General features: G+C 37.7%; 1 protein-coding gene across 2 annotated transcripts in view; it reads right to left on the reverse strand.

Moving 5' to 3' along the window:
• Positions 1 to 2395: 2395 nt before the first annotated feature.
• Positions 2396 to 20366, reverse strand: part of YWHAZ (tyrosine 3-monooxygenase/tryptophan 5-monooxygenase activation protein zeta) — a 34807-nt gene continuing 16836 nt past the window's right edge. For both annotated transcript variants that reach the window (XM_006046432.4, XM_025265093.3), the window contains exons 3-6: positions 9948 to 10071; positions 9043 to 9206; positions 8866 to 8961; positions 2396 to 4575 (exon numbers count right to left, since the gene is read on the reverse strand). In XM_006046432.4, coding sequence (XP_006046494.1) covers positions 4516 to 4575; positions 8866 to 8961; positions 9043 to 9206; positions 9948 to 10071 — 444 coding nt within the window. In that variant the 3' untranslated portion in view covers positions 2396 to 4515. The remainder of the gene's footprint in view (positions 4576 to 8865; positions 8962 to 9042; positions 9207 to 9947; positions 10072 to 20366) is intronic.

Genomic DNA, 20366 nt, shown 5'->3' on the forward strand with positions numbered 1-20366 from the left:
CATTTTAGACAAGCTCCCCTAATGTGATCAAATGCATTACAAGTGCAAAGCTACAGGTGTTAGGAAAGCAGAGCCTGTTTCTTCGTACTCTCTCACAGGGCTCCTCACCTGAGTGCAGGGAAGTCTTTCAAGTTCTATCTTGATGCCTTTGTGCAGACTATAACCTCCATCAGGTCCCATCCATTTTCCAAGTCTGACTCTGACATAAAATCTCTAAATAAAGTCCACCTTAAACATTCAGGAACAGTGGCTGGCCCTAACCAATCTCTAATATTAAAAAATTTAAGTATCTACTGAAATATTGATAGGTTTTAAAGTTCTTGAATTGGAAATAATTTTACTAAGGACTTAATTTTTAGTAAGTTTGGGTTTTCAGAAATTTATGGTACTTATGAGTACTTACATGAAATACTCAACTGAATCCCTGGCATCACCTAGGATTGATAATAGCTGTGCCTAAGTATATCCATTCAATATATCTTGGTTTCTGCATCCAAGACACACATACTTGCTTGACCAGCACGATGGTTGGATATTCTTATATACCATGGGTACACAGGTCAGAAGCAGATGTCCTTGATTACTTGGGGGCTGACAGTCAAACATAGACTTCAAAGGACCAGGTGAGTAGTATAACCAGACTTGGATGTACACAAGCAACATTTTTAGTTTTCAGACTTTTAAAGTAGACCTACCACTGTGATGGGTTCTTAAATACCATTTCTTGATACCAAAAGTATCAATTTCCTTAGAGACACGTTGTAGTTTCCAAAACATAAAAAAAAAAAAAACACAGAAGACCTATGAAGACCCAGTGAGCAGATCTTACGTTTAGGTCTCTTGTATTTTTAAAGGAGCTAGAATCAATCAAGATTGTGATTGTTGTCAGTCACATCAAGGTAACAGAAAAGTACTTTATAGATGCAATTTCACATTCAGCAAAGGATCCAAGTCCAGCCATTTCCCAGATGCCTAGTCTAAGCCACCATTTTAAGACTGCAGATATTTTGATTCCACCACTATAATTTCCTATATGGTATGTGACAAAATAAAGTGGCTTTCTTATTTCTTGACCTTTTTTCTAAAGGAATGTGCATCTCTCTGAGCACATAGGGCCATTTAAAGTTCTCGCACACTTCAGGCTCTTTCTTATTTCTTGACCTTTTTTCTACAGGAATGTGCATCTCTCTGAGCACATAGGGCCATTTAAAGTTCTCGCACACTTCAGGCTCTCCTCTCAGGGAACAGACTACAATGTTCCTGCATCCAAATAAAATGCCACCCTCCCCTACTGGCAGTATAAACCACTTAGAACACCACCACCACCACAAGTCTCAAATTCTTAGACCTGCACTCAGTCAACTCAAGACTTTCAAACATCTCACCATCAATCAATAAAGTCAAGTCACTCAGTCATGTCCAACTCTTTGTGACCCCACGGACTGTAGCCTACCAGTCTTCTCAGTCCATGCAATTCTCCAGGAACAGTACTGGAGCGGGCTGCCATTCTCCAGGGGATCTTCCCAACCCAGGGACTGAACCCGGGTCTCCCACATTGCAGGCAGACGCTTTACCATCTGAGCCACCAGGGAAGCCCAATAAAGTTAAGACCTGACCACAAATAAATCTTTGACTGAAGATTACAAACTGGCTTTAACTAGTTTTAAAAATATGCTCTGGGCCATGGCAAAATTGTTGACTATTTTTAGAGAAGACAAGAAAACTCCTATAGTTACTAAGCCCCTTGACATTACCTTTTAATCCTCTTTGACCCCCACCCCAACTGGAAAAGCTAGGACCACAGGCCAAGGTGGCAGCAAAATTCAGATTTTAACTGATCACACTGCTGCCCACTCACGAGGCACAGCTCTCAAGTGGATATATACATTTAACAACTCCAATACTACACATACACCAAATACAAAAAACGTTGAGGTCTCCAAATTCCTGGGAATGTTGACAGAAACAGACATGAAGCCTGAATTGGGGGCAATTTAAGAAATGTTATAAAAAATTTATTATTCGGATCTCAAGGCAAAAAAAAAAATCTCAGGTTGAAATCTTCATCTACTGGGCACTACTATGCAGAAACATATTAACAGCTAATATTAATGAAATTTTATCACAATTTCAGAATCAAACTAGCTTAGCAGATGACTGAGGCACAGAAGTAGGCAAATGAGACAAGCTTTAGATTTTATTTATAATTTACGTGAATAAGATCCATCTCCTCAGTCTAGCTTCATTCCCTGTAGCTATAAAAAGATTTCATGTCCTTGGCCTGGCGGTCAGCAGAAATTAACAGAAAAAGAAAAGAGTTGTGAGTGAAGATGCATTATCAAGTTGTCCCAAATGCATAAGAGATCTCTTACTCTTGAAAGAAAGACCCCAAGGCCTCCATTGCACTTTTATTTGAATGTAAGATTTGGGACAGTTGTCCCAGAGGGCTAATTCCCAATTTAATCTGAGGTCATAATAAAACAAACAACAAAACAGTATTTGGGATTTCAGTTTCTCACCCTTATCATCAAGACTCACTGCCTCCCATCATCAGTATTTATTGAGCATTTACAGTGTACTAGGCACAATAGAACATACAGAAAACATTGTCCCTGCTCTTGAGGAGCTTACATTCTAGAAGGAAAAAAAAAAAAAATACACCTCTTTTAAAATGGTTATTTTTGTTTGGTGTTTTCTGCAAGGTACTGAGGAAATAGTTGGTAGGGTGAGCTTTGGGTATTACTTAGCCCCATCATTATTTAAAGAGAGGAAGGGGAAGGAATTTAAAGGCAAAGACAATGACAGACCATTCAGGATAGGTAGGGTGTATAGGGAGATAACACAATGTCATCAACTCAGGAGAGATTAGCTGCAGTGAACAGGAAGAGGGAAATAGTCTGTGGGATGCAAGCAAAGGAAGCAGGGTGTCCTTAGACATTGAGTGGAGCCAGAAAGATCATGCGGCCTTTTCCCCAAGTACATGGCCACCAAGTAGGAATGGTTGGTGACAAGACAGAGGCTAAAAAAGGTAATCCTGTGCACCTGACAAATAGACAGAAGAAAGGATCAAAATTGAAGACAGGCTATAAGAATACCAAGAAATTCTTAAAAACAAAAGTGATTTGGAAGCACAAAACTTACAGTTAATGCTACCCAATGTCATGATGGGCCAAGAACACTGTGGCTTCCTAAGTTAGAAAATGCCATATACCAAAATTTTAAATGGAATAACATTACTTTTTTCAATCAACTCCCCGTTTCTGAAAAAAATTTTCAGGGGGAGGGGGGAGTATAGGACATGGTTGGGAACAGTAGTAGTTATCTTAGTAGTATTTTACTGTTATGATAAACTTTGTATTCAAACTTGGTAAAAGCCCATTAGCTGCCAAGAGGGAATAAGGAATAAATTTCCAAAAATGTACAATTTTCTTTAGAGAAGTTTCAGAACCAAAGGACTAATTTACATGAAAAGCTTAGAGAAAGTAGTTGAAAAGTCCATTCATAAAACTTTTATTCCACTTACATGAACTTAATACACGTGTTCTTAACAATTATGCTTGGATTGTTCATGAAAATCTCATAAGACATTAAACAAAGCTAGCCATCATCTCAAGTTATTTCCCTGTTAACTATTTTTTACAGCACATGCATGTTAGGCAAGTATCAAAAAAAAAAAAAAAAAAAAAATCACAAAAGCAAAAAAAAAAAAAAAAAAAAAAACCTAAAAAAAGTTAAATACATGGGTTTTTGTTTTACTGCTGTGCTTGATATACATGAAGTAATGAATATCAAGCAATTCATTTTTACTGCATCTTTACTTGTACATTTGTTCTTAGGTTGCCTAAAACATTTAAATACAAATAAAATGAGTGTAGCAAAAATAATGAAAGCAAACAGCAGGTAACTTTACAAATAATGGAATGTGAACCGTTTCTGCCCTTATCCAGAGTAAATTGGGTCACAACTAAAGGAACACTTCTATAGCTGCAGTCAATGGTGTGCACACTGAGTCTGAGTATTCCACAGATAACACATGGTTTAACATGCAATATCCATGGGATATCCATTTCTACTACAGCTTTGTAAATGCTCCAAACCTAAAAAGTACCCACAACTACACCTGTGATTGGAACCAATTATCCCTTTTATTCCCCACCAGGACATACCAATATGCAGGCAGTTTTCTTTGCTTAGACATGGAAGCAGTTTTAACACTGGCCCTTGTGAAGCCACAATGTACCAAAAGTACTATGCCAAACATTTATAACTTGTATAAAAATTCCACATCCCCATATTGGCCACCTCAAGATGAAAACAGATAACTCCCTAAATGTTAACTGGCTCTACTCCCCTAATATTAAACATAAAAACCACATGGGAAATATAGAAATTCAAATAGAAGTAACATAAACCTGTCATAAATCGTAAACAAAAAACTATTTGTGGGACAGCATGGATGACAAATGGTCTACTGTGTAAATTTTAGAATGAGGCAGACAAAAGTTGGAAGGCAGGTTAATTTTCCCCTCCTTCTCCTGCTTCAGCTTCGTCTCCTTGGGTATCCGATGTCCACAACTAGTTAAAGAAGAAAGAAATAATTTTTAGTATATTTCAGCTTGAAAATTTTTTATCATATACTCCAAGGTACCAGAATGTAAGCACAATTATTGGAAGGCTTAAAAAATAGCAGCACTGAAAATAGCCTCAAGATATTAAACACCTCCAGGAAACTATCCAATATCCTGTGATTAAACCATAATAGAAAGTAATAAGAAAAAAATGTTATGTATGTGTAATTGAATCACTTTGCTATACAGGAGAAATTAACACAACATTGTAAATGAACTATATTTTAATAAATTTTAAAAAACACCTGAATAGAACACATTTATTTCCTACCTAATCATTCTTTCAGCACAGTAAATACATACCAGAGTTGTCTTTAAATAACAAAATCAGATTAAGGAAATGCTTGGCTATACACAGAAGGTAAAGAAAAAGTAGATGAAATCATAGAAATGCCAATTCTAAACATCAATAGCTATCAGATTATAGACTGTCTTCAAAAGCTGCAGTGTGTAAGTTCAGTGCAACTAAACCATAACCCTCAACTCGGCCCATGCTCAAGGAGCTCAGGCTGACTTGACTACGCCCACCTCGTAGCTTTAGACTTCCACTCTAAAGAGAGTCCCACACTCTATGACATTCAAGAGTCAGGAGCAAGTCTGGACTAAAATACAATTTAACTTTACTAACATTTTGTTTAGGAAAACATACCTTTTGTGAATCTGTCTGATTCAAAATATATAGTTAAACACAAAACAGTATGGTCAGAACCAAATCTTACAAGAGGTAAAAACTGAACTGTCTCAAAGTGGTAGGACTATGAAGCCTATTGATTTTTAGATTATTACAGCTTTTCATCAGGTTAAAAAGATGATTTTTAAAATTATCTCAGCTGCTTCAAATATCAACAGTTTTTCTAAGTCTTACCACCCTACAATGATTTTTAGAGGTAATTATAGAAGGACTATTTCAAGATGACCTTGAAATTCTATACTGCTTCATACTGGAAAACAAAGGAAGGGGAACCTTAATGTTTTTCTATCCCCCAAATTACCCATTAGTTTTATTAATCAAATATATTTCTGGCCTGGAAAGGAGACTCTTTGAGAACAATCATACAGTTAGCTGAATGATCTCTAGAAGTCTGTACTGCTTTTATTAAACTAGGAGTCTTGTAAGACAGAATTATCCTTCAACATTATCTTTCCACTTCTAACTTTCAAGGATCCTTGTATTTTTCACAGAAACATGAAAAATTGGATAAAAGGTGTTTCTCTTCCCAGGGTTATGTGTTGACAATATTTGTCAACTGGATTCAGACTCAAATATTAGTTTCAACAAATATGTCTTTGCTTGACATGTGAGTGAGTGGACGATCAACCCTATAATGGTAACAGGCGATACGACCAGGGCTCAGAGAAAGGCACATACTAGTGACAAAGTCAGAATCTGAACCTTGGGTTTTCTTCTTACTCAGCTGTTGTTGTATGCTCTTCAAGCTATACCGATATCAAAATTCAGCTGCAAGTATGTATTTCAGATCAGGCCTTCTCAAAAAGTGCTGACAATACAATTCACTAGTGATTGGGTCTCAAATTCTACCTTTTAGAAGTACCTCATCATTTCAAACCAGAAAAATATGAAAAATTAGCTAACAAACTGCAGTACTTCTTTCATTTAATGTACATAAAATTATTCGCTCTTTAAAATGGACTATACCATACCCTCTTGAAAATAATAACCTTCCAAGTGTATAGGAAGCCCTCAAGTACACTTTCTAAAATAATTTTCAGTGTTTAATAAATTAACAACTATACAATATTGTTCAAAAAACTGCTGAGAACATTCAACACTAGAATATATAAATTGGTTCAGAAAATTCACAATGGACTAGATAAAATAAAGCTGAGAAAAGTGAAATGTATAAAATGATGTACAGTCCCCAAAAGAAAAGGACCTAAAGCTAATAAAAAACCAGTAGCACTAAACTATAATCTTCACTCCTAGCTCTTTATCTGGCACATGACAGATCCTTAACACTTTTCACTCAAGCCTCGTAACTTCAAATTTAGTATCTATGTGAAGAACATGAAAACCCTTGGCCCAAAGAGACATATCAACTAACTGCAATATGTAGACTATTTGGATCTCAATGCAAGTAAAAAAAACTATTGCGGGGGGGGGGGGGGCGCGCGCGGCACAATATACAACAAAGACAATACAAAAAAAACAAGTGATAACTGAATGCAAGAAATTTACTATTAAGGAATTAACTGTGTACTTTCTCAGTGTGATACTGGCATTGTGGTTTTAATGTTTTTCAGTCTAGAGCAGCAGGCCTCAACCTTTTTGGCACCAAGGATCAATTTAGTAGAAGACAATTTTTCCATGGACCAGAGGCAAGAGATGTTTTGGGGAAGATTTAAGTGTATTATGTTTATTGTGCGCCTATGAGAATCTAGACAGCATATTAAAAACCAGAGACATTACTTTGTCAACAAAGGTTCATCTAGTCAAGGCTATGGTTTATCCAGTAGTCATGTATGGATGTGAGAGTTGGACTATAAAGAAAGCTGAGTGCAGAAGAATGATGCTTTTGAACTGTGGTGTTGGAGAAGACTCTTGAGAGTCCCTTGGACTGCAAGGAAATCCAACCAGGCCATCCTTAAGGAAGTCAGTCCTGGGTGTTCATTGGAAGGACTGATGTTGAAGCTGAAGATCCAATACTTTGGTCACATGATGCAAAGAACTGACTCATTTGAAAAGACCCTAATGCTGGGAAACATTGAAGGTGGGAGAAGGGGACGACAGAGGATAAGATGGTTGGATGGCATCACCAACCTCATGGACATGGGTTTGGGTAAACTCGGGGAGTTGGTGATGGACAGGGAGGCCTGGTGTGCTGTGGTTCATGGGGTTGCAAAGAGTCGGACATGACTGAGTAACTGAACTGAACTGAATGAGAATCTAAGTCACTGCTGATCTGACAGTAAGTGGAACTCAGGCTGTAAAAACAGATGAAGCTTCTGTTTGCTTCTCACTTGCCCACACCACTCACCTCCTGCTGTGCAGCCCAGTTCTTAACAGGCCACGGACCAGTACCAGTCTATGGACCAGGGGTTGGGGACCTTGGTCTACAGTATACCAAAAAGGGTTATCATGACCTGCCACAGTAAGTCATTTTTTTTTTCCCTAAGAGACTAGACAAAATAGATGTCAGACTATGCCGAGTATCTGAAATTGTATCTGAAATTGTATAACTAAAGTTATTAATGCCCTACCCCTAGCTACATAAATACTGTTGCTGTTTAGTTGTTAAGTCATGCCCAACTCTTTTATACTCCCATTGACTGCAGCCCGCCAGGCTCCTCTGTCCATGTTATTTCCCATGCAAGAATAATGGAGTGGGTTGCTATTTCCTTCTCCAGGGATTGAACCTGTAAGTCTCCTGCACTGGCAGGCAGATTCTTTACCTCTGATCCACACCAGAGAAGCCCTACATCAATACAGAGGCAACTTTAGGGTCATCATTTTTAATGGACTTCAAAGATAACTTAAGCACACTTTTGAAACTAAAAGCAAAACTCTGTGACTAAAAATGGAAGGAACAGAATTATTTGCATTGAAATGAAAAATAAAATGGCCTTATAGCTGAAAGTCCAAAACCATGAATTACAAAATTATTTTAAAAACCTGAGTTTTAATAAATATGTAACTAGTAAAAGGGCACATTTTTAGTCCTTGGTCTAATATTTCAGCTTCTGTAAGATGGTTTTCTTCAGTTTTTAAAGCAGATAGGATCTTACATTAAAAACAAAAAAAAAGGACTAGAAATATTCCTGTCGTAGTCTATAAAACATATATAAGCACACTTCAGAGATATTAAGAGTTCAATTTTAGATCACCACAGTAAAGCAGAAATCAAAGTGAGTGAGTCACATAAATTTGTTTCCAGTACATATAAAAGTTATATGGACACCATACTGCAGTCTATTAAGCATGTATTATGTGTTTAAAAAATCCAATGTACATACCTTATTAAAAAATACTTTATTGCTAAAAAAAAGTTCATCATCAATTGAGCCTTTAGCCACTGAAATCTTTTTGGAAGGTTTGAATCACTGAAAATTACCAAAATGTGACCCAGAGACATGAAATGAGAAGAGAACCTTGCTCAACAGAGTTTCAACAAGCCTTCAATTTGTAAAAACCACAATATCTGGAAGTACAATAAAACAGAAATGCACCTATAATCTCTTCATTATTAATTAACCATTCACAGTGCTGTTAGGTACTTACTGTCAAGTTATCTCTCAGTAACTGCATTATTAGCGTGCTGTCTTTGTATGACTCTTCACTTAATGTATCAAGTTCAGCAATGGCTTCATCAAATGCCTGTGACCAAAAAAAAACACATTTCAGTGCTCAAATAATGACAACTACTGAATTTCCACGTAACAGGTAAAAAATACATACTGTCTTTGCAAGAGAGCAGGCTTTCTCAGGGGAGTTCAGAATCTCATAGTAGAACACAGAGAAGTTAAGGGCCAGACCCAGTCTGATAGGATGTGTTGGTTGCATTTCCTTTTTGCTGATTTCAAAAGCTTCTTGGTATGCTTGCTGCGACTGATCCACAATCCCTGGATAATAAAAGGCACCAAAATATATCAATGAAAAGTACTTTGTTTTCATCCCTTGAACCAAATCTTTACTCATCCAGTAATAAATTCTGAAATACTAAGCTGCTGCAACTTAAAACTGGCTCCTAAATTAAAAAAAATAAGCTTCTCCTAGAAACCTACTCTAGTCACTGATCAATGTCAAGACAAAGTAACTCTGTAACCATCTCAGTATAATTTTTAATTAGTCTGTACTGCTCTACAGTTATGCTGTAATTACTATGTCTTAAAATTGTGAGGAAACATTCCTATACATCAAATTGACTTGTGAGCAATCATACATTTTACAAAAGCAATTACTAGGCAGTAGGTATACAGCTGATCCTTGAACAACATGGGGCTCAGGGATGGATACCAACTGTTTACGCAGCTGAAAATCTGAGTATAATTTTATAGCTGGCCCATCACGTCCAACCTTGTACAATGTAGTACTATAATATTTACAGAAAAAAAAATCCCTGTGTAAATGGATCTGTGCAGCTCAATCTGTGTTCTTCAAGAGTCAACTGTACAGTCTCAGGAAAAAGGAAAAAAAGGAAGGAAGGGACAGGGACTGGGAGAAGAGAGAGAAACAGAGAGGAAAAGGCAGAAAGAGCAAGGAAGAGTGAGCCGAGTCCATTTGCTGCTCTTCAAACAACAGAAGAGACCACCTCTGGCCTCTGTTATTTTGTAACATCCAGCAAACAGGCTGAGGCAGCATACCTTTCTTGTCATCACCAGCTGCAACCTCAGCCAAGTAGCGGTAGTAGTCTCCTTTCATTTTCAAATAGAAGACTTTGCTCTCTGCTTGTGAAGCGTTGGGGATCAAGAACTTTTCCAAAAGAGACTTGGGGAGAAAAGAAACAGTCATAAGACTAAAATATTTATAAAATTCAAAGAATCTGCATTTCCAAAACACATACCACAACTTGTGATAAAATTTTAATACCCAGTCATTGCCAATAATACTACTTTTGAAAGTAGTAGGGTCATAAATTTGTGGTTTAAAAGCAGAAGCAATTTGGACAGCAATACTTAAAATTTGAAATTAGTGTTCAGCTTACTATTTAAGGCTAATTTGAATACTGGCCTTTCCCTCATAGAGCTTATTACTTTACATGCTGATAAAGACTGCATGTTTCAATGAATGTGAAAGCATGAAAGTTGATAAGACTTTATTATTATGTGTTATTATGTTTTATTAATACATATTTAACAAACTGGCAAACTTTTCGGTTTCAAGGTAGTCATGACACTAAAATGGAAAGAAGACAGAAATTAACCTTTTCAGACTATGAAGGTATATGACTTAAGCAGAAACTGTTAATATAATAGACACTACCAGACTCCATGACAGAGGAAGCAGAACAAAACTTCATTTATAAGACTACAATTAAAGTAATACCTTCTAAGGTAAAAAGCTGTTCCAAGTAAAAGTTCTATTTTTCCTACCTAAATTAAGAAACTGGTAGGAGTATGAGAATTTAAGATCTGAAGAGTAAACCTTTAGTTCATTAAAGTGATTCTCAGCTAATAAGAAATATGTTTACCAATCACCTCAAACAAGTAAAACTTCACCCTACGTAATTCTGTTCAAAACTATAATAATCTAATTAAATCCAAACATGCTAATAATTACATTCTACAAATGATTTCAGAAAAACATGACTTCACTGTATTAGGGGGATTAAGGCACAATAAACTAGTGATTTTTTTTAAGGAGGAGAAAGGTAATATTCCAGTAGTAGAATTAGGCAAAATGTTTACTGTTTTTAAAAATTCTCCACTTCCTATTAAATATACTCTACGAATCAAAGTCAATTTTCAACTGGGCTTAGCCCCAAACAAGTCTCAATCTTTACAAGGAATAAGGGTATTTAATTCTTGGTTTCTATTCTTGTAGTTGCCCAGTGGTTTAGTCTATATAGCACTTCCTTATATGCCAAACAGTTTGAAAAATGCTTTAAAACAGTAACTCTAACTTTTTATGTTTATCCCATTATCATGTTCCAAACGGTGAGTGGGTGAGTAAGCTTTAATCTAGCTTCTCTCCCCTTCCTACAACTTAAAACTACATATACTCAAATGAATTGGGTAGTTTCAAGTTGGCAGTAGGACCAGGTTGCAATGCATTACAGGAAAAGGTTGGAGGTGACAGAATTCAACCTGAAACAATGTTTCCTGTGATTATTAGCTAGCCTGAAATCAGAAGAGCACTTTGGTTAAGTAACACAATTCTTACTACAGGACACCCAAGCTGTCATCCCTCAGCTGCAGAAGTGTTCTGTCATTCATTCCTTCATTCAGTTAAGTTTTAAGGCTTCCTAGGTGGTACTAACGGTAAAGAATGCACCTGCCAATAAATGCAGGAGACGCGGGTTTGATCCTTGAGTGGAGAAGATCCCCTGGAGTAAGGAAATAGAAACCCACTCCAGTATTCTTCCCTGGAAACTCTCAAGGATAGAGAAGCCTGGCGGACTACAGTCCATGAAGCTACAAAGAGTTGGACACAACTGAGGGCACACACACACACACACACACACACACACACACACACACACAGTGTGAAACCTCAACCAGACTAGAAATAAAGGAACCCTCTGGGTTTGGAGCACCACTGCTTTCTCTGAAGGAGGAATGCCTATGTAGACTCAGCAGAATTCAAACTTCTGCCATTCTGTCTCTTAGACACCATCATTCTCTTTTGAGGCATGAACACTGTGAACATCAGGGCTGGTCTTTGAGGATCTGCCTCAACAGCATAAGAACATTCCATTTAATATAGTGGTTTTTAAAATTAAATGCCCTGGCCTTTTCAAGTTTTATATCTTAATACAAAATGCATTCATTCAACTATGGGGGACCGTATAGCATAATGGCTTTGGAGTCAGTCTAGGTTTAGACCATGGCACTCCACAGCTGGAAGGATCAATTCCACTTCTGACTGGCTAGGCTAAAGGTTATGCTATGAAGTCTAACTAAAGAAAACATGTACTGCGATTAACCAGAATTCACAAATAACTTTAAACAGCAGAAAAAAAACAACACCACAAAAATATACACACACATATAAATTTAAAGAAGGCTCTGTATATTATTCAATTGTGAACTGCTCTTTGGCTCATTTATGTAAATTTAAGATTATACAAAGAATATCTCCAAATGAAAGAAGTGACAAGTAAAAGGCCTAACCATGAAATCAGTTCTCTGTCTAGGTATTTCTAATTCACATTTTACTGCTTCAACATTTTTTTTTTTAAACATTACTTATTCTCCAAAACTTAAATATCACTGTGTGAGGCACTGGAAACAGTGAGCAAGACAGAACAAGGATAAAATGTCAAGCAGGGAAGGCACTATAGAAACTAAGGATTAACACAGCCTGGACGTGTCCTTCCACTTTTCAATGACTTTTATCTAACCCTCTGTGTATTTGTAAAGATAAAGGACACAAACATGTGCAGCTAGTTAAGGGTAAATCATTAAATCATTTAAAATAAGTATACAAACTTGGAGAAGTTACTTAGCCAAGGTGTCAATAAATGTCCTGAGAATTTGTAACCCATCTTTTATGGGTGGTAGCTTCTCTCTCTCTATAAAAACTACTGTTTTACATTAGGGTAACTCACACTGAGAATTTTTCAATTAGCAATTAAGTACCTCTTCCTCCAAGGTGAACACTGAATTTATCCATAACATCTGATTAAAACAATCACAACAAAAACTACTTTTTAAAGCTATTAACCGGATGCACTCAACTCACATGCTAATAAAGTAATGCTCAAAATTCTCCAAGCCAGAGGAACCCGAGATCAAATTGCCAACATCCGCTGGATCATCGAAAAAGCAAGAGTTCCAGAAAAACATCTATTTCTGCTTTATTGACTATGCCAAAGCCTTTGACTGTGTGGATCATAATAAACTGTGGAAAATTCTGAAAGAGATGGGAATACCAGACCACCTGACCTGCCTCTTGAGAATTTGTATGCAGGTCAGGAAGCAACAGTTAGAACCGGACATGGAACAACAGACTGGTTCCAAATAGGAAAAGGAAGACATCAAGGCTGCTTATTTAACTTCTATGCAGAGTACATCATGAGAAACGCTGGGCTGGATGAAGCACAAGCCGGAATCAAGATTGCTGGGAGAAATATCAATAACCTCAGATATGCAGATGACACCACCCTTATGGCAGAAAGTGAAGAGGAACTAAAGAGCCTCTTGATGAAAGTGAAAGAGGCAATTGTAAAAGTTGGCTTAAAGCTCAACATTCAGAAAACTAATAATGGCACCTAGTCCCATCACTTCATGGCAAATAGATGGAGAAAGTGAAAACAGGGACAGACTTTATTTTGGGGGGCTCCAAAATCACTGCAGATGGTGACTGCAGCCATGAAATTAAGACGCTTGCTCCTTGGAAGAGAAGTTATGACCAACCTAGATAGCATATTCAAAAGCAGAGACATTACTTTGCCAACAAAGGTCTGTCTAGTCAAGGCTATGGTTTTTCCAGTGGTCATGTATGGATGCGAGAGTTGGACTATCAAGAAAGCCAAGCGCCGAAGAACTGATGCTTCTGAGCTGTGGTGTTGGAGAAGACTCTTGAGAGTCCCTTGGACTGCAAGGAGATCCAACCAGGACATCCTAAAGGAGATCAGTCCTGAGTGTTTATTGGAAGGACTGATGTTGAAGCTGAAACTCCAATACTTTGGCCACCTCATGCAAAGCACTGACTCATTTGAAAAGACCCTGATGCTGGGAAAGACTGAAGGCAGGAAAAGGGGATGACAGAGGATGAGATAGTTGGATGGCATCACCAACTCCATGGACACGAGTTTGGGTAAACTCCGGGAGTTGGTGATGGACAGGGAGGCCTGGCATGCTGCAGTCCATGGGGTCACAAAGAGTCGGACTTGACTGAGCGACTGAACTGAACGGAACCGGAACCTACAAGTAACAAAAGGCAAAAGTCAGGCTGCTTACTGGCCTAATGATAGACCAAAAGGACCAAGTGTCAACACAGTGGTGAATGTTTCTGATAAAAGGCTGACTACAAAAAGCTGAAAAAGCAAACTCATCACTCTGTACCCATTAAATAAACAGTTTTTGTGTCACTTATACCTCAGTAAAGCTGTTAAAAATAAAAGGTGAGACAGGGATACACGACAAACTTAAAATCTTTTGATGACATAAAGGTAAAAACCATTAGGATTTAAACAAAAAAAAGCAAGAAAGACTGGATTAAAGATTAAATTTGGTTCAAATGGCTAACTGTGAAAGAACAGAACTGTGGTAGACTGACTCCAGAGATGGCCTCCACCATGCTCCTGAGTCAGGGTTAACTTTGTTGATTAACTTTAACCAAACAGAATGTGATAAAGATGACTCCTATTCCAGTTCCAGACCTAACCCATATGAGGACTAGCAGCTTCCCCTATTTCTCTCTTTGAGCCCTAAGCTAGTGTTAAAAAAAAAAAACTACTATCCTGCTAGAGAGCAAGGTCAAGTCAGCTCCAGTCATGAGACATGTTTAGTGAAGCCACACGGGTACTTCAGACCCAGCTGAAGACAGCAATGAACGACTACAGCCAACACCATGTGAAAAACTGTCCAAAAGAATCCGGACAAGCCAGAGTCATGAAAAGAACTAAAACCACTGTTTCAGTTTTTATTGGTTTGTTATATAGCAAGAGACAATTGAGAAAATAAAAACATCACTTCAGTAATAAATGGCATTTTAACACTTAAATTAAGCACTTTATATGGATTAATTGATCCTTCCATAACCTTACCTCTGAGGCACAAACTACAATTAGCCCCATCTCATACAAGACAACAAACAGGGCCCAGCAGTATACGTGCTCAAAACTACAACTAAGTTGTAAAGGTACAACTCCAACGAGGCAATATGACCTGTTCTACATTATTCTACATTTTCTCTGCCTACCAAGAAGCAGAACATGATTCAGAAATAGTAATTAGAAATCAAAGTTAAGGATGATGTTTTAGCTCTACACCATGTTGATGAGACCAAATATTAGAGTATGTTGTTCCTTTAAAAACAGAGGCTTCACTGCCAGTCCAGTGGTTAAGACTCCACTCTTCCACTGCAGGGGACAAGGATTTGATCCTTGGTGGGGGAACTAAGATGTCAAACGCCCCACCCCAAAATATCTAGACAGGCTTTGACAAACTGGAGGGTATCCAGGAAAGCAAGCAAGAATGTTGATGAAACTAGAAACAGTCACGAAAACTGAAAAAAATATGACATAAATGGCTCCAGAAGACAAAACTAAATTTAGGCAAAGACAGATTTCTGCTCAGTATGAGAAAACTTATGAAACAAATTTGGAATAGGTCATCTCACTAGATAGCAAGTTCTACTCTTCTTACAGAAATTTTAAAGGAGCAAATGACTATTTTTCAGAGATTTATAAATCAGATGTGGTTTCATTCAACTCTGAGATATGGAAGATACAGAATTCACTGCTGCTGCTGCTGCTAAGTCACTCCAGTCGTGTCCAACTCTGTGCGACCCCATAGACAGCAGCCCACCAGGCTCTCCCATCCCTGGGATTCTCCAGGCAAGAACACTGGGGTGGGTTGCCATTTCCTTCTCCGATGCATGAAAGTGAAAAGTGAAAGTGAAGTCGCTCAGTCGTGTCTGACTCTTAGCCTTCCAGACTCCTCCATCCATGGGATTTTCCAGGCAAGAGTACTGGAGTGGGGTGCCATTGCCTTTTAAGTTAACTAGAGATGATTTAAGTATGTTAATTTATCAGACTGAACAAAGAGAAATCAACGTTCAATTTTCCAGATTTAAAAGCCAGAGGAGAAAAGCATGATGGAAGGGACAAGACCATGATGGGAATAAAAACAAAAGGAAAAAAAAGGAAGTTGCACTTCTTAGAAAGCAGCAGTGACAAAAATTGGAGAACAGAAAACAAAGAGGAAAGAATAGCTATTTTCAAAACATACATAAACCAGAATACCCTGCACTAGGTACACAATACAACCTCCTATGTTTCATTCACGTATAGTAATACAAGGAAGGTGATGATACCTGGGACACTGTGACAATCTGAATTTAAAAGGAGACACAGCATTATACAAGGAAAGACGCAAACAAGGTGCCACAATTTCTACTTATAAGACGAAGGCTAGGCTGACTACTAATGCACCTTTCACGTGTAAAATTCTCCATATAACACAGTACACTGACCTTCTAATCTAAATGTAATTTACAACAGGAAAGGAGTTTCGTATCAAACGCAAACTTTCACATCGTGCACTCACACACTGGACAGGGTACCATGTGAACACACAGAGACCTCGCTGAAACAGAATCTGATTCAGATTCACAGTAGTTCCTCAAGCACTTAAAAAAAATCTGTTTTTGATGATAGCTACTGTCTTTTAAAGATAATCATGGTCATTTAAAAAATACCTAAAATCAATTCGCTAAATTAGAATTAATGCATGTTCTGACTTTATGCGGTAGTCATCTCAATAACAGGATTGGAAGAATAAAACCCACATCTGAAATGTCTCTGTAAATGGTTCATAATCCAAGCTAAATACATGATGTAATTCTGGAAAGGTTGCTGAACCTTAATCTTATCAACAGACAAATTATGTAGGGTTTGAGATTTTAGAATTAAAAGATTTTTCTTCTTTACAGCATCAAGTACAATTAACTTCTTAGGTTGTAAAAACACTTAAGATATATGGGGTAAAGTAACGATTTCTGCCTCCAAGTTAAACTACCCAAGGCAGAATATATAAACAATAGTTTCTAATACATGTATTGATCCAAAGAAGGTCAATGCTTTGACTTTGGGAGTGTATTAATACTAAGGAACCTCATAAACTGACAGGTTATCTAGTTCTGACTGCCCTTCTTAAGGTTCAACCTGCCACCACTACAATAAACATTTAATCCTAACCATGGTCAAGTATTTCTAATAAAAGGTTTGTAAAGTGAAAATCCACCTCTATTCTAATGATATACCTCTCTCTCTCTCTCCCTGTCCTTCAATCTGACTACAGACTGAAATTAAGAGTAAAACATCAACTGTTTAGGAACAATCAAGACTAGAGAATACCCTAAAACACCAAAACTGCAGCTGACCTCGTGGTGGCAAGGCCCTAATTTCTGGGCATCCAAGAATTTCTTGGAGCAAGTTTGGGGTAATAGAAACAATATAAACTAAAATCAGGCAAACTTATATCCCTGTTTCATCATTAATTTTGAGATCTCAGGCAAGTTAATCTCTCAGAGCCTTAATTTTCTCATCTATAAAAGAATTAAATGAAATTCAATTTTATACAATGATTTATCTTTTAATAAAAAATATACAAATTGATTACAATGAAAATCTACTTCAAAGGGCAGCTGCTCCTGCTGCTGTGTCACTTCAGTCATGTTCGACTCTGTGCGACCCCATAGACGGCAGCCCACCAGGCTCTGCCGTCCCTGGGATTCTCCAGTCAAGAACACTGGAGTGGGTTGCCATTTCTCTAAATGAGTATTAATATAAACAGGAAAGCACCCGTCACAGCTCCTGACAGAGTAGGCATACTCTACTCAGATGTAAATTTAAGGCCTGGGGATCTTGACATTCAAAAATCTGCTTTAGTGTGCTCCCTGGTGGCTCAGACGGTAAAGCGTCTGCTTACAACACAGGAGACCTGGGTTCAATCCCTGGGGAGGGAAGATCTCCTGGAGAAGGAAATGGCAACCCACTCCAGTATTCTTGCCTGGAAAATCCCATGGATGGTGGAACCTGGTAGGCTACAATCCATGGGGTCGCAACGAGTCGGACACGACTGAGCAACTTCACTTCACTCTCAATTTTAGTACTCTACTTTGGGTTCAGTCATCAAAAATTTGTTTATCTAGTAAGAGTGGTGAAATAATGCACAAAAAAACCTTTCATTTAAAACACAGGATTAAATTATATCAAAGCACAAAAGATAAAGCAAACATTTTCCATTAGTACTTATTCTTTTTACAGCAAACATGTAAAGGGCACGAGCTATGGAAACACTGCTTACTAGCTATGTCAGCTTGACAAAGTTCTGGAATTTCTCTGGGCCTCAGGTTTCTCATCTGTAAAAGAGATACTGGAAAATAGATGTGACTTCATGAATCTCCCCTAACAGGACTCCCAGGGTCCACAGATCACTTTTAAGAACTGCTGACTGACTTAAAGCAATCTGAACCATCCACCTTTCAATATACCACGCTTGAGCGACTGAACTGAACTGAAAGGTATGTTCTCCCTCAAGCTAATTCTCAGCAATACACTAATTTCTGCCAATATCAACAACGGACTAACTACATAATGTTACACTCATAAACACTACACTGACATTAAAAAGAAGTTGTGTGCCAATATGGAATGAAGCATAAAACATAATCAAAGTGTATGTGTGGATACAACTTACAGAACAGTTTCTATATGATCCTACTTGTATATATTCTTCAAGGACAGAACTGTTTGCACAGGCACTGTAAGTTCCCAGGATAAAAAAAAAAGAGAGAGAGACTGTTAGAGATTACCTCTGAGGAACTGGGATGATGTAGGGAGAGTTTAATTTTTTAACTTTATATCCTATGCTCTACAACATCTGTTATTCAGAACAATATAAAGTAAATTTTAATTATGATTTTGCACCTTCAACTTTTCATGTATGTATTCTCAACCTGCTTATAGGCTCCTTAAAGACACACGTTTGGCACATATTAGGCACTCAAACATCAAATCCCAAGGCCAAATTAACATGCTATTTTAACAGCCTCATTTAAATATAACAGAGGAAACTTAGAACAATCTTGACTATCAAAAGCTCATCATCTTCCCAAACTTCTAAATAGTTTAGGTAAAATGTGATGGAAATTACTGAAGTTGATATTGAAGGTTAGATAATTAATATTTTGCTCCAAGAAGAAAAACATTCTGTTTCTTTAAAGACCTAAAGTCAATAAAGTCAAGTCGCTCAGTCGTGTTCGACTCTTTACAACCCCACGGACTGTAGCCTATCAGTCTCCTCAGTCCATGGAATTTTCCAGGCAAGAGTACTGGAGTGGGCTGCCATTTCCTTCTCCATTAAAGACCTAGAATTGTTCAAAAATGACAGGTGTCTGGTTGCCGTTCTAAGCACATATATTCAGAAACAGCAGCCAAAGGGCAAGCTAGGTACATCCTAATATGCTTTCAGGACCCTTGGATCAGCTCTAGGTTCTATGTAATGACTCTAGAGCGGGCAACTAAGGAAGACAAAACAACAAAAATTCACCAGAGACAGGGTGGGAAAATAGTCTGAGGCAGTAAGGTGAAGAAAATCTGTTTGGAAGTCAGAACACCTAGATTTTGGTAGTAAAACTCCGCCACCAAGAGCAAATAGGAGTTTCAGATAGAAAACCATGATACACCCCCTCATTCAATCTACTGTATTTTATTAACAGCATTCTTTTCAAAACCTTCTTTCCAAATTTCATCCCAGGAAAGTTTCTCTAATGCACTGAACACTTCCCAACCCAACATTCTTCCTTTCTTTATTAAATGAGAATCAGACATTATATTGACTATAATGGGTATTTACTAATTTTTTTAAGTGTTTACTACAGCTCTGAAGAATGACCATCTGCCATGAAGCACTCATATCACTGGGCTATAGGCTATGATCTGGCTTGTCAATTAGAATGAAGTAAAGTGAAGTGAAAGTTGCTCAGTCATATCTGACTCTTTGTGACCCCATGGACTATACAGTCCATGGAATTCTCCAGGTCAGAATACTGGAGTGGGTAGTCTTTCCCTTCTCCAGGGGAGCTTCCCAACCCAGGGATTGAACCCAGGTCTCCTGCATTGCAGGATTTACCAGCTGAGCCACAAGGGAAGCCTGTCAATTAGAATACATGAAGCCAATTAATGAAAATAAATTTCAAAAGAAAATTACAAGTTATAGAGCTGGGATATCTTCCCCTTTCAAAAAAGTAATCCAATCATTATAAAATGACATTAGCACTTTGGTAAACTATATTTAGTTCTATGTGGCTCAGATGGTAAAGAATCTGCCTGCAATGCGGGAGACCCAGGTTCAATCCCTGGGTCAGGAAGATCCCCTGGAGAAGGGAAT

The sequence above is a fragment of the Bubalus bubalis genome, chromosome 15 (genome assembly GCF_019923935.1).
Source record: "Bubalus bubalis isolate 160015118507 breed Murrah chromosome 15, NDDB_SH_1, whole genome shotgun sequence".
In the NCBI taxonomy this organism is placed as follows: domain Eukaryota; kingdom Metazoa; phylum Chordata; class Mammalia; order Artiodactyla; family Bovidae; genus Bubalus; species Bubalus bubalis.